This window comes from Sebastes fasciatus, chromosome 3 (assembly GCF_043250625.1).
Source record: "Sebastes fasciatus isolate fSebFas1 chromosome 3, fSebFas1.pri, whole genome shotgun sequence".
Lineage (NCBI taxonomy): Eukaryota > Metazoa > Chordata > Actinopteri > Perciformes > Sebastidae > Sebastes > Sebastes fasciatus.
In genome coordinates this window covers 7,281,926-7,296,528 of record NC_133797.1, presented here as the reverse complement: position 1 = coordinate 7,296,528, position 14,603 = coordinate 7,281,926, and the positions used below count along the sequence as shown (strand labels likewise).

Here is a 14,603-nt window from a genome sequence, read left to right as displayed (position 1 = left end):
CAGCCATGTGTGTGTGTGTGTGTGTGTGTGTGTGTGTGTGTGTGTGTGTGTGTGTGTGTGTGTGTGTGTGTGTGTGAAGGGCAGCAGCTGGAGCCCTCAAACAATGTCTGTGATGATCTTGAAGATGTAGAGTTATTTCACACAGACATTGCCATCCCTAGCCCGTCTCTAGTCGTCTTACTGGTGGTCAGCAGAACCTCATATCAACAAACAAACAAAATCTCATTTGCATTGCAGGATCATCTACACCAAGTCTACAAAAGGCCTCTGGTGGGTGAACGTCTGCAGACTGGCACTTTACTTATTGAAGTGTGTGTATGTGTATGTTTACAGGTCTCCTATGTGAAGGCCATAGACATCTGGATGGCGGTGTGTCTCCTCTTCGTCTTCTCCGCCCTGTTGGAGTATGCTGCTGTCAACTTTGTGTCAAGGCAACATAAAGACCTGCTGCGATTCAGACGGCCTACCAAGAGCAAGAGCAAGGTATAGAAATACTACTATATATATTTAAACCTGCACACAGACATGCACATGCACACACAGACTTATGGACTTAATTTATTGTTTTCTCAACTCTGGTTTGACGCTGCCACCTTGTGGTGGCATGCTGTTAGAGGAATAGCATGAGAGGAGAAAGAGAAAGGAGGGGGTTAAAAAGGAAATCCTGATGCCATTCCTGATGTGCGACAGTGGATATAAAGTGTCAGTGCATCTGACTGTGCATGTTTGAGTCTCCTGAAACACCACATCTCCCTTACTGTATTAGTGCATGATGCAGCATGACTGTAACTTCATCTGTGTGGTTCACAGTTGTGTTCTTTATTTCTCCAAACAGAGGACGAGTCTGTTGTCAGTGCATGATTAGGATCTCTGTGGCTCCGCATTCAGTCAACTCACACACACAAACAGCATTTACATGTTAATATGTCTTTCTCAGAGGGACAACGCAGTAAAAAGAAAAGTTTTAAATTTGTAGAATCGGAATTGAACAAACAAATTCAATTTGTGTACGGTATTATTATGTTGTTATTATTATGTTATTATTATAAACTGTATATCTCCTCAGGTAAATTATTGGTAACACTTTCTCTGACGCCCATGTCTTTAATGCATTATAATCTGCTTATAGCACTGTATAATTATACAATTAATACTTATAAATATCCATAATGCTTTATAACAATAATCATAACACATTATAAAGAATTTTATAATGACTTATAAGGTCAAGGATCATAATACTTCATAACTGCTGCTCAGTCACTGACATTTTTTATATAATTATAATTCCCATAGCTGTAGTACATTATAATCTTTTTTATAATGTATTAAAATCACTTTTGTAATTTATTATGATGTGACTATAAGTTACTCTAAGTGCTCAATTTTTTTTTTATATATATATATATCATTAAAACTATGCAAAAGCAACACACAAGTTGTTGTAACATTAAGTTTTACTTTACTTTATAATGCATTATAACAGTTATTATACTGCATTCTAAATATGTTTTTGATGCATTATAGTCATGGGCGTCAGAGAAAGTGCTGCCTCTGTTTGAAAAACCACATTGATGGATATCAATGGAATTATTGATTGATGAAAACCTGCATTGATCTGAAAACAGTTTAGAAAAACAATCAACAGTCATTATATGACTGAATATATGTTGAGGAAATAATTATAAATGGGTTGAGATAACTCCAGCACATAGTGTTCTGTCCAGATCCTAAAGAGCCGATATGATAGTCCTTCAGTCTGGTCAGGAATCAGGTCCTGTGGGTCCTGCGGGATGTACCATCAGCTGTCAACCACAACTTACGTACAGCATATTGTTTGTATATAATATTAACTGCTGATGTTGCTGTATGTTGTTGCAAACTGGCAGGGTCTGAAATTAAGCGGGAAAATAAATACAGGAGGATTTCAAAACCAAAGTGGGGGGGTCTGTTGGTCATCCCCCAGAACAATCTGAGTTTTAGAGACTTTGTTTCTGCGTTCTGGTGACTTTTAAAGAATGAAAATAACAAAATCATTATAATTCTGAAGTACACTGCAACAGCAGTTTTATGTTCAAACTAACTAATTTGACTTTTAACCTGATGGTGGTACCTGATCATGAACATACTGTACGTGTCACACACACACATGCATGTGTGCCTTCAACTGGCTCAAACAAACACTGTTGTGGAGGAACAGTTGATAGAAAAATAACTACTTATTTCCTTACATTTGAGTTAACAGACGCTCACTGGCGTTGCGTGATATGTTGAGCTACGTCGCCCCGCTCTTCATAGCATCTTCACCTGACAAAGTTTTACCACTGAAGTTTGTGCTTTCAACATGCATTAGTTCATATTATTTGACAGGTGCTCTATAAAGGTAACCGCTCAGGGACAAAAAACACCCAAACAAAATGTATTTGACAGCTTTTAACATTTAACACACATGTTGACTGAATGAATGGGTGCCCCCCCAACCCTGTTTTTGGATGCTATTTGTTTTTGTTTCTTTTTCCTTTTGGTTTGTGTGTGTTGATTACTGGTATGCATGCTGTCAACTGGTAGAACAGTGGAGGTGCAGGTGATCCAGAGGAGCTAGCTGCATCCCTTCGTCGTGTTAATGTTGACGACGACCTCAAACCAACAGACCCTCCTTATGGATCTATGACCAACATCTACACCAGCAACCACAGGGTAATGGCACAGTGTGTGTGTGTGTGTGTGTATGTGTGTGTGTGTGTGTGTGTATGGGCGTGTGTGTGCGCGTATGTATGTATTTGTGCATGTTTCACTTGCATGTTCCAACCAGTGTGTTGTTTGTTGTAAGTCCTCCGCCATCAGTCTGTTGACTTAGTGAAGATGTGGACAGGAACATTGGCTGAGAATTATTATAACCTGGGTTGGGCCACTGGCATAGATCATATTTATGCCCCAAACTAGCGTGATATGCTAGATTTGAGATTGAGAAAAGTTATATTTTTAGTACAGTGTCTCTAGGAAACCTTTAACATTTTGAGCAAGCTTAGGAAATGATCCATAATGGCCAGTTAACAACCTATTAAATCATTTGAATTTGCACAAGATGTGTAGTTGAAATTTTGAATTTGAAATTCCAGTTTGCACAGGAAACACATATACACAGGCTTGAATAGTGAGTGTATCATCTTGTCAGGCTGAGCAAAACAAAATACAGAGCATACATTATGAGGCAAATATGTAAAGTTAGTACTTAGTTATGAAATTCCTAAAGACATTGTCAAGACAACTTAAAATCAGTTGCTGTCTAGAGTGATGAGAGTGATGCGACAAAACACACAAACAACATATTTTTCTATCAGTTCTCCTAAAGACGCAGTGAGCAGCCCACAATGAGCTACATACAGCCTTCTGAAGTAGTACAGACAAGCCATAAAAACATGTCTGTTCCATAAAACCCATACAAGCAGGAAATCTCATCCTTCTCCACAGCAAGGTATCTGACAGATGGATGGGTGACCTGATGACCCACGGTCAATCAGTGTCCTTACTTTATGGTGTACTTTCACACAGGCCCACATCCTGTCACACACACAAACCTCATTCACTATCTACAGTGTTATAAATGCATTTTAAAGTTACAACATCTGTTTCTTAAAGAGTAAAGATTGTTTCATTTGTGTTGAAATGGACATTTCAAAGGAGAACACGTTGGCTGTAGCGTTGTTGTCGGAGAAGCCGGTATTTCAATTAGCGTGTTTCCTTAATCTCTGATGACATATCATGGTCATTTTATGAGTTATTACAGTAAATATATTACATATTGGTCCATTAAAGGTCCCATATTATAAAAAAGTGAGATTTTCATGTTTTTTTATTATAAAGCAGGCTTAAGTCCTATATAAATACTGTGAAAGTATCGAAACACTCAATCCACAGGGAAATGCACACAGCCCCTATTCAGAAACTCTGCATTTGAAACAAGCTGTCAGGATTTTCTATCCATTTGTGATGTCACAAATATACAATATTTAGACCCTTTACACAATTTTTAACGTAAACATTCTAAATGTGTCCCAGTTTCATCCTGGTGGCAGTGTATGTGAATGTCATCAGCTGACAGGAAGTACACACGGACCCAAGCTGTTGCTTAGCAACGCAATTCTGTTGCAATTCCGTCAAAATGCGCTAAAACGGAGCGTTTCAGACAGAGGGTTAATACACGCATATTCAGGCTGACAGTATGAGGAAAATAAAGTTTTTTTTTAACAATACAGCATGTAAACATGTTCTAGTAGAAACACAAAATACAAGTATGAACCTGAAAATGAGTATGATATGGGACCTTTAAGTTTCGCTTTCACTTTTACAACATAGTAGGCCCCTAATGACCCACATCTATGGTGGTTATAGCGACCGATAACGCCTATTCAATGGCCTGATAACAAACGAATCGGGTGCAGCACAAAACTATAAGATTACATTTCATATAGATAACATTTCATAAACCTTTAATACCACAATTCCCATGACAACATCAAGTGTGAAATCTTTTCTGCATTAACCAATCCAATCTGAGGCCTTTATTATATACAATCAAAATGTAACCCTTGTTCAGTGCCTTGCTCAGAGCCCATCCGTCTGTGAAGGAAATGATTACTGTATGTGACCTGTGAGCCCTTCCTCCTCTTCCTTGTCTCTCCAACAGGAAAGGGAAGTACATGAGGGCAGACCGACCTCCACAGCCGCTGTGACCTCCACTCCGAGCAACAGCAAGGACTCGAAGGCCAGCGCCAACAATACTGTAACTGTACTGAACACCACAGGAGCCGCAGCAAACACTACCCAGAATCCACCTGGGGCAGGTGGTAAAAGCATCGAAGAGATGAGGAAGTTATTTATCGACAGAGCCAAAAAGATTGACACTGTGTCGAGGGCCGGCTTTCCTCTGGCCTTTCTCTTCTTCAATATATTCTACTGGGTTCTTTATAAGATACTTCGACATGAAGATGTACATAGCAAATAGAGAAAGAAATTCATATTTACTATGTGTGCGCACACACACACATCCTTCATATGAGGACACTTCATTAACTACCTTTATTTCCTTTTTCCTTCAGCCTGACCTTGAGAACCATTCAGACCTCACTTGATTCTGAAGTACAGCGATCAGTTCTCACAGATAATGTTCAAAAACACAAAAGGATCAAGAATAAGCAAATCAAAGAGTATGAATGATGATTTTATTTCTCTCTAAAAGACACTGACGGTAGAGAATATCCAAAGAGTTGATTGTTTACACATCTGGACAGTGTCTGGAATAGTATGCGTAGACATATCCAGCATATAGATATATCCTATAAATTCAAAGTTAAAAAAAAATCTCCCATTAATGAGTGATGTGGCCCATGTGACTCAATATATATATTACTTTATTATCAGCATCATCAATCTGCTGTGGAATGAGTCAGAGCCCTGGAATTCATGTGTTGATGTAGTTGAGGGAGCTTTACACCAGAATTATTACACACTAAATATCTGGTCACATTTACACAAACTTTGGTTTATAAAAGATTCATACCGCTAGATATAAGACAATCATGACAGCTATGTGGAACTGCTTCATTTCAAGTGTTCATGTGTCTGATGATGAGACATATTTAGTTGAAAAATCTGATCTGTCAAAGACAAAGTTGAGGACTTCAAAGATGAGAAGCTTAACCTAAACCAACAGGTGTTTTTAATCAATGTGTAACCCTCACTGATTAAAAACATGTTCTAGTGCTTCAGATATCTTATCTAAATGAAGCCGTGGTTCAAATGATATCTATTATCTGGACAGCCAACATCAGATTTATAGTTTTCTAAAGCAGCATTTTGACTTCTAAAGGGCAGAGAGACTCTGAACAGAGAGCTGACAGACTCTCTCGCTGCTGTACTGTAGGTGGAGCTCTGTGTCTATCCGATGCACAACTAGAGCAGAGGTCATCTCCACCCATCACAGGTGGGCACATGTTTTATTGAGTGGACTGTGTACACAACACAAAGCTTTTGGAAGCTTATGTTAACTTGGAACTACATCTATCTAATAATTTATATATATATATCATATGATATTCACAAAAGATGATCAAGATTCAGTGTTATAAGCAGTAAATGTGCTAAATAAAATCACCATCACAGATTTCTTCTCACTAGCTTTGCTAAGCAACATGTATTAGTGCATTGTTAGTAAATTTGTGACATGCATACTCTTCTCACTTTGATAAGGTATGTATGGATGAAATGACAAGACAGACCAGATTAAACCAGTAAAACTAAGGTCTGTAGATGTCTGGTGCCCTGTGGAAGCGTCTCGCCAACATACTAATGTAGAACTCTGGACTAACTAAAGGCAGCAGGCGGGGTGCAGCTCAGCTCTGGCTCCTGGTGGAACAGTGGAGCTGAGATCGGACTGCCTCTGGTCTAATTAAAACTTTGGTCTATACTAGGTGCAACACAGCAACAGTTGAAAACAAATCAACTTTCTTGAGTTTAGTGACCTCATTATGCGCTCTCCAAGTGTAACTAACAACATGCTGACTTCTGAAGCAAATCCTGTGTGTTTGAGCACAGCCAGAGAACACTGCACAAAAACTCTGTGCAGTTATACAACTTTCAGTGCATGTGGATGTGGTTTCCACTCCATTTAAAACCTGCATGTGCTGAGGACACGCTGGTTAGACCTGTCTGAGTGCTTCAATAAGACGTAACAACCAAACAGAAACATGTGCTGCACATATGAAAGCATGGCAAATGCAAGTGGAGAAGGATAAGCAGGAAATTGACAATTACTGACATATTCAGTACATGACTCATGTAAGAGACATTTCTGCATCATTAAAGCTGCAGTCAGTAACTTTGAACAAATGTGAAAAAAGTTTATATAAAAAGTTATTTTGATAAAACTGTCACTATATCCTGACAATAGTGCATGAGACAGATAATCTGTGAAAACATCAGGCTCCTCTGCCTCCTCCTAGTGCTCCTGATGGCATTGGCAAGATTTCACAGTGCCGGTGGGCGGAGCTTGGTTTTGGCTCGACTATTGTCAACATGGCGGCCGGGTCACAAACTTTCTGAGTTTATGAGGTTAAGCTGCTGTAGAGACTGCTCGGCTCTGATTGGTTGTTTTCCTTTGGGTGCGGTGAAATCTTGCTAATGCTATTATGAGTACTAAGGCGGAGGCAGAGGAATAGGATTATCTGTCTCATGCACTAGTGGATATAGTGACAGTTTAAAAAAAAAAAAAATCTTTTATCATATTTGCTCAAAGTTACAGACTGCAGCTTCAAAGTCCAGTTATTACAAGACCTGTCACTTCTTCACTCATCTGTTCAGTGGACCCCGATGTCATGTGTTTGTTGGCAGACACACTTACACGTTGGTGTATCATTGCAGAGGTTTGAACTGTGCACTATAATGCTTACACAACCCAAAGCACCCATGGAGGGTGGTACCATCATCTGTACTGTAATTGGTGGAGATTACCACTCTAATCACGAGTCTGTGAGAAAATAGACTCGTAAACAGTTTTTTTTTCAAATCAGTCCAACACATCATGGTTAGTCAGCTATAACTGTTCCACAAATAAACAGGGCGTAGGTAGTCAGAAGGTCATTAAAATGAAACAGGTTTATCCCACACAGAGTATAAATGTGATCAGCATATTTCACGGAACTTTGAGCATATTAGGTTATAAAATATCACCGAAATTACACTTTTGTCCAAAATAGAAAGTGTTCAATCTCTGAAGAGCATGACAATGATCTTTAATTTTATGGTAATATACTGTATAGTCAGGAGTTGTTCAGATACAGTACGTCGCCCAGGACCAAAGTGATGAACAGAGGAATAAACTGATCAATCAACATCACCATCTTTAGTTCTCTGATGCTAGTGAGGCAAATCACAATAGTCATTGTTTTTACTTAAAACTCTGCCAAAAACTCACAGTATCCCTTTAAGAGCACCATAAAGTGGTTGTACTGAAGACACTTCCTAAATCCATGTTAGTTAGTTTGTGTTTAATTTTTTATCAAATTCACAGTTCTCTTTTCCTGACATTTTACTGTGAGACGTCCGCCCTAACCTTGGACTTTTCAAGACTTGCAACACTGTGACAGAGGCCAAGAAAAGCCTGAGAAAGAAAGGGGACTGGATTAATACTCTTCTCCGTACAGACGGTGAACAAAGCTACAAAGCTCCAGATATGGGAAGACAACAAGTATGGAGGAATTCACCCCGAGATAAAGACTGCTCCAGATCACAGGTGACTCCTCTGACTAATCAGTACTGTTGTGGAGACAAAGGACTGGAACAGAAAGGAGATGGAAAAAGTTTCCTTGAAGAAATGTGGAATATTAGGAACCACAAGAGCACACCCACACACAAACACACACACACACACACACACACACACACACACACACACATGAATTACACACTGTTACACCCACTTGTGTCTTACAGCTCAGCTGCCAATGTTGTGTTTTTGTCCCCTATGCTTTCAGCCCCACCTCAAACTTCTCATTCTACCCACACACACACACACACACACACACGCTGTTATCACCAAACCACACACCATACAATACATGACTGTTTTTATTCAGTTATCAAACAGTTAAGAGGCCCCAAAACCTGTAATATCACTACACTGATTCTCTGTTTGCACTATGACTAATGCAACAACTCCTGGGGTACTTTCCAGTTCACATTTATATTCTGTCACACACAGGTTTCTTCTGACTCGAGCATTTAGGCAGCTCACAACCGTAGTCTACACTGTGTGTTTTCTACCAACATTTAGAAACTCTGTTGTTTGTGTGGACATTTTTCTGACCCAATGAAACGATAGAGAGAGAAGTAACTTTGTATCTCTGCTGCAAATTACATTCATATGCAACTATTTTTTGCATTAGCAGTTTACCCAATGCTGGACTAAACATTTAAATTGACTTCATTTGAAAAAAGAAATGATATAAGTTACACATTGAGTGCCAGTGCAGTGAAAAATCAGTATGAGGAGAACATGTGGTGTGTGTGATGGATGGAAAGTGTTTTGTGTCCCATAAAAGTTAATATCAGTCAGTAATTGTTCTGAAAAGAACTTGGTATACTTTATTTTATAGTTATACATTCACATGAAGTCTGTGGCCAAACTATTGTTGGTTTATGCAATTTTGACCTCAGAGTACACACCAGTTCATTGGAACTTCATTGTGTTTTCTAGGAAACAGCTTGGCCCTAACTCAGCTGTTAACATCAGCCAATACTGCATCATGTGACTGTTTGTGTGCGGCGGTGGAGGGGTCTGCTGCTGTAGGACATTATGTGTTTTCTACTGAGACAACCATGAGTGCTTTCAGTCTATGCCACACAAAGAGAGAGGTTGGGTGGTTTTGAAGGTTTAGCCTATTTCCTACAAATAACATTTCATTTCTACAAAATATTTCTCAAAGCATAACTTGCTTGAGATATGCCATCAGTCATAATGGTCATAGTGATCTGATGGACTCTGTTTCAGGCTACTACAAGTTGATTTTATCAATCAATGGAAAATTGTCACTGCCTGAAGAAATTAAAATCACATTCAGAAGTCTAAAGTACAATGGTAGAGTAGACTAAAATATGCAACGTAGTCCTGTGTGAACATTTAAAATTTCTGCTGTGTGACTGAAAAAAAATGCATAGTCACTCATAAATAGTTTCCTTTTGCATAGTTGGCTCTGAACCAGGATCAGCATGACTTACTGAACAGTCCTACGGCTGGTTTATGCTCTGTGCATGGCCAGATAGAACTCATCTCATGTTTAACAATCGGAGTCTCCCAATAATTGATCAGTGTTTCTAGTTAGTCATTATGGAGCCAGTCTTGGACTGAACTCAGTCGGTGCATGGCATCGCACCAACACACACAAACGTTTTGGCAAGAATCCGACTTTAAAGTTTTTTGTATGTTTTATCCCATTTACTATTTTGCATGCACTCATTATCAATCATTACCTACGACAAGGCCAAAGGCCTAGGAAGTAGGTTATGTTTTCACCGGCGTTGGTTTGTTTGTTTGTTGTTTGTTTGTTGGTTTGTTTGTCTGTTAGCAGGATTACTCCAAAAGTGTGCGATGGATTTGAATTAAATTTTTTAGAGGGGTGGGGTGAGGCACAATGAACAATCAATTAGATTTTGGTGGAGATCCGGATCATGATCCGGATCGTACAATTCCCAATCCTCTGTCTCCACGTCGACTACTAGCAGCTGTCAATCATGATGTCTCACCCCCTTTTGTCACGTCGTTCAACATTATATACAGTCTATAGTCAGTCATCATGCAATATTATCATTTACAACAATAAAAGCAGACATAATGTTCACTATAATGAGTTATCCAACCCAATTTTCTGTACACTGATTTTTATAGTTTACAAAAAGAAGACTAAACGGAGAAAAAAAAGAAAGAAAACATGGAAATATTGCTACAGCATGCATGCATCAAATAACAGGTGTGGTCCTGGAAGAGTTAAATGAATGACGAGACAAAATTCCCATTCAGAGACTGCGGTGTTTCCAGTGTTTCCTGGAAGGATGTTCAGTTAGCTTGTTAACATGAAGCCTTCCCGTGCAGTCGCTGTGCAATATTTACATCAGTGTTTCCTCACAGAAATATTTGCATGGTTCTAATGAAAACAACTTCTTGCTGTTCCCCTTTGTCACGGCATTTCTGTTGTCTCTTACCAAGGACTTTGTTAAAAATCTAAAATAATTTGCTTCTAGATGTTTCAAATTTAATACTCAATGGTTTTGCTCGATAGTAAATAGTAGCAGCCATTCATTTGGTTCGAACCTATACAGCTGTGGTGCAGTGGTTATCACTATCGCCTCACAGCAAGGAGGTAGCAGGTTTGAATCCGGCTTGGGGCCCCTTCTGTGTGGAGTTTACATGAGAGTGAATGGTTGTCTTTCTGTCTCTATGTGTCAGCCATGTGATAGTCTGGAGACCTGTCCAGGGTGTACCCCTTCTTCGCCCAATGTCAGTTGGGATCGGCTCCAGCCCCCCCATGACTTTGAATAGGATAAGCGGTTACAGTCAATGGATGGAAGTACAGCTGTGTCCAAATTCCATACATACTGATATTACACATATACTATGCAGTACAGTGTTTATGGTTATAGTATAGACAACTTTTTTCTGTAATATACAAGCTGTCAATGGCCAATTTTGTATGCATGTGGCTTTGGAATTCCAGTTCCAGTTAAACTTCAGTTCTGCCTGGAGCTTTCTCTTCATCGTCCTTCATTTTTTGTAGCTATGTGTGCATACAGTACTTAATGACACACATTCTGTATGCTATTGACTTTTCTGTACTTCATGTTGTCATTTTTCAGTGAAAACACACTACATATTCAAAACCTACTTAAAATTAGTATGCAGGGCCGCCTTATGTCTTGCTTCTGCCCAGGACATGTTGATTTCCAAAGCTCCCCCCAGATTATTTAAAGGTTAAAAGGCCCTAAAGGGCAAGGACCTGGGACAACTGACCCACTGTCGGTGGCCCTGTCAGTATGTAATATGGAATTAGGACACAGCTTCTGTTTGTGGATCTGGGCAAAAGCAGAAGACCTTAATCTGTCCTGTGATGACATTCATATTTTTCATATTAACATACTTTTTCCTAGTTTGTCCTGTATCTTTATATCTAAAAGACCACCTAAAAATCAACTTTACAGTGACCATAGTTTGGTCAAAGTTAATTTTGTGTTTTAATGCATTTTAAAGTGCAGATTTGAAAAGTCCAGACTTCATTACCACACAACAGTAATGAAACTACCTCCAACAGGTTTCAAGCTCATTTTCATAACGCAAAATTAAGGCAAATCAGTTGATGCCTGGAACGAAAATATATTCAAAATCTATGTGGGAAATGGTTGTCAGTTTGCCACCGCAAACTATAATAACACTATTCTAGGAGAACCAGAAGTCAGATGGCGGCTGCCGATACCACGGTTTTGCACGGTTTTACTCTGCGGCTCATGTTAGCGCTGTTTCACAAGCGTGTCGGCCTAAAAACCCAGACATTTCGGGGGGGGAGGGCCCACAAACATGACTTTGAGGTACATCTACACTGGCACACTCAGAGGAATGAGGAGAGGAGACACTGAACACAGACAGAGCGTTGGCGTTGGCGTTGGCGTTGGCGTTGGCGTTGGCGTTGGCGTTGGCGTTGGCGTTGGCGTTGGCGTTGGTGGTCACAATGCGTCCCTGATCGCCTCCAGACCATTCAGCGCACAATCCGTCCTCAATGCGTTTTGGGGGCATTTACAACTGTACTTTCATGTGGTCAAGCACTATCCGATCACCCTAAACACATTTTAACGTCAAGTGTAAAGGGGTACTTAGTTCCACGTGATTATACACTAATGGAAACATAGTTCTGAATATCATATTCCATTTCTGCAAAATGTTCCTCCTAAATGTTACACACTGGTCCTTAAAGGTCTACATGGTTTGTTGTTAATGTACTAATAATGAAAATAGGGTTAACATGAGTATGGTCCTTAAAATTGCTCCAGTGAAGGAGTAGTCTATTATTACACCCTTTAACCCTTAAAGCTCCAACACTGTTTACACTTTCATTGCAACATTAGAGCTCTCCTGAGGACTAGGTGGGCATTTACAGACTGTGTTTCATTGGCATCTCCCTCACTCTCTTGTTGCACCTCTTTATGGTGAGAAACCTTACACCACCATCACTCTGATCAGTAGTAGTTTGATGACATCATGTGATCCCCAGCACAGCGCCTCGTGAGCCTGTAAGGATGTCTAATCAACCAGAAGTATTGAAAACATCTGTGTGGGTGTGTTTCAGTTTTCTACTTGGGGCCTTGTAGTTAATGACGATGATGATAATGATGATGATGAATTACAGCAGTTGTTGCCAGTCTTTTTCACAACCTCACAAACACAGTGGCTGTATTCGAAACCGCATAGTAGTACGTACTGAATCGCCCAAAATGTAGTATGTAGTATGTTGTATGTAGTATGCGAGCAAAAGCAAAATCTCCAGTATGCATCGGACCAGTCTGCCTCACTTACCGTATCCCACAATGCAAAGCGCTGGACAGCTACAGGCTATAGTTACAACAACAACAGCAGCCAAAAACAGCTCCTTTTTTTAATTTTTCGTAGCTATTTCATCACTAAACTCACTTCTGAAAGTTTTTGTGGCGAGAAATCAACTGTATAGATTTTGATTGTTTACAGTTTTACGATATTAGATGGGGAATTGAACATTTGCTCCAACGTTTTCAGAGTTGAGGAGAGAGAGGAGGAGAGGGAAGAGGAGAGAGAAGAGGAGAGGGAAGAGGAGAGGGAAAGAGCAGCGTCTGACAGGGCAGAGAGATACCTGCTGAGACAACATATTCCTCTAATATCTGGAGGGAGATCAGTCCACTGTTTTGTTGCTGTAACTGAAAAAGCAGTTTGAGTAAATAATGTGGATCAATGTTTTATATTTCCCGTCTCTCCTCGTTGATGATCCTGTTTGTCTCACTTCATTATGAGCTGTTAGAATAAATAGTTTAAACCTGCAGTATCTGATAAAGTAAACAGAACATAAACAACAAAATCTGAGTTCTATTGTTCGATAATATTGTAATAGTGGTACGAGTTTATTTTTTGTCCAGTGCTTTAAGAGCTGGTTTAAAGGCTAAAGCCCGGTCTAGCATACTGCAAAATACATCACTTTAACCGTCGCATACTACATACTACTGAGGAACACAGTATGCAGTATGTACTGTATACTGTATACTGTATACTGTATACTGTATACTGTATACTGCGTCGTCAGTAGTACTTTAGGCGGTTTTGAATCCAGCCAGTGTCTCTGTAATGCTGTTGTGAATCTGGTCAGATTGAATCTGGATGAGTTTACTGCACTGTTTTAAATCTGTTACACACAATACAAAATAACTCTGTACTATATGTACATTTCTGTAGTAAGTCAAAGATTACTAATTTTGTACAAAAGAAAGAGATTTTAAAGTATTTGAAAATCTGAATTTATATTGGTATGTATCAGTCATGACTGACATTGTGCTTTTTGTCCTTTGACGTGTTTTTTTTGCTGCTGTTGGATGAACCAGAACACTGTGGTTATCAAACACCTTTATAATGTGATATGTCTTCCTTTTCTGTTTCCACAAACAAATTGTGCTGTTTGGCTCAGAACTGAGTACTACAGCCTAAAACCACAGAAGCACCACTAGGATTTCCAATATACTGTATGAAGAATATATACATAAACATAAAAACATTTCACAATGCTTTATCTGAGCCATGGGTTTTGAAACTGTTATGTTTGCTTTGTATTTATCCTTGTATTGTGCTGAAAGTGTGTGGATCTGTGGAGAATATTTAGTTATTTGTGTGCTCATCACCGGTCTTAGTTCACCAAAGGAAGCCGACTACAGTCGCATCAAAGCTGGACTGGATTCTGTTCTGGTTCCATTTCCTATCTCAGAGGTTGTATTTCATCAAACACATTTTTCAGACACATTTTTTAACAAAATGTCACATTACTCAC

The 14,603-nt window shown here is 39.3% G+C and overlaps 1 protein-coding gene across 2 annotated transcripts in view; it reads left to right on the top strand.

Annotated features, from left to right (window-relative positions):
- glra3 (glycine receptor, alpha 3) overlaps positions 1 to 5,944 on the top strand; it is a 41,740-nt gene extending 35,796 nt beyond the window's left edge. The window contains exons 8-10 of one of the 2 annotated variants that reach the window (XM_074628724.1): positions 334 to 483; positions 2,569 to 2,697; positions 4,688 to 5,944. In XM_074628724.1, coding sequence (XP_074484825.1) covers positions 334 to 483; positions 2,569 to 2,697; positions 4,688 to 5,005 — 597 coding nt within the window. In that variant the 3' untranslated portion in view covers positions 5,006 to 5,944. The remainder of the gene's footprint in view (positions 1 to 333; positions 484 to 2,568; positions 2,698 to 4,687) is intronic. The other variant, XM_074628725.1, reaches the window with a different exon arrangement.
- Positions 5,945 to 14,603: the final 8,659 nt, after the last annotated feature.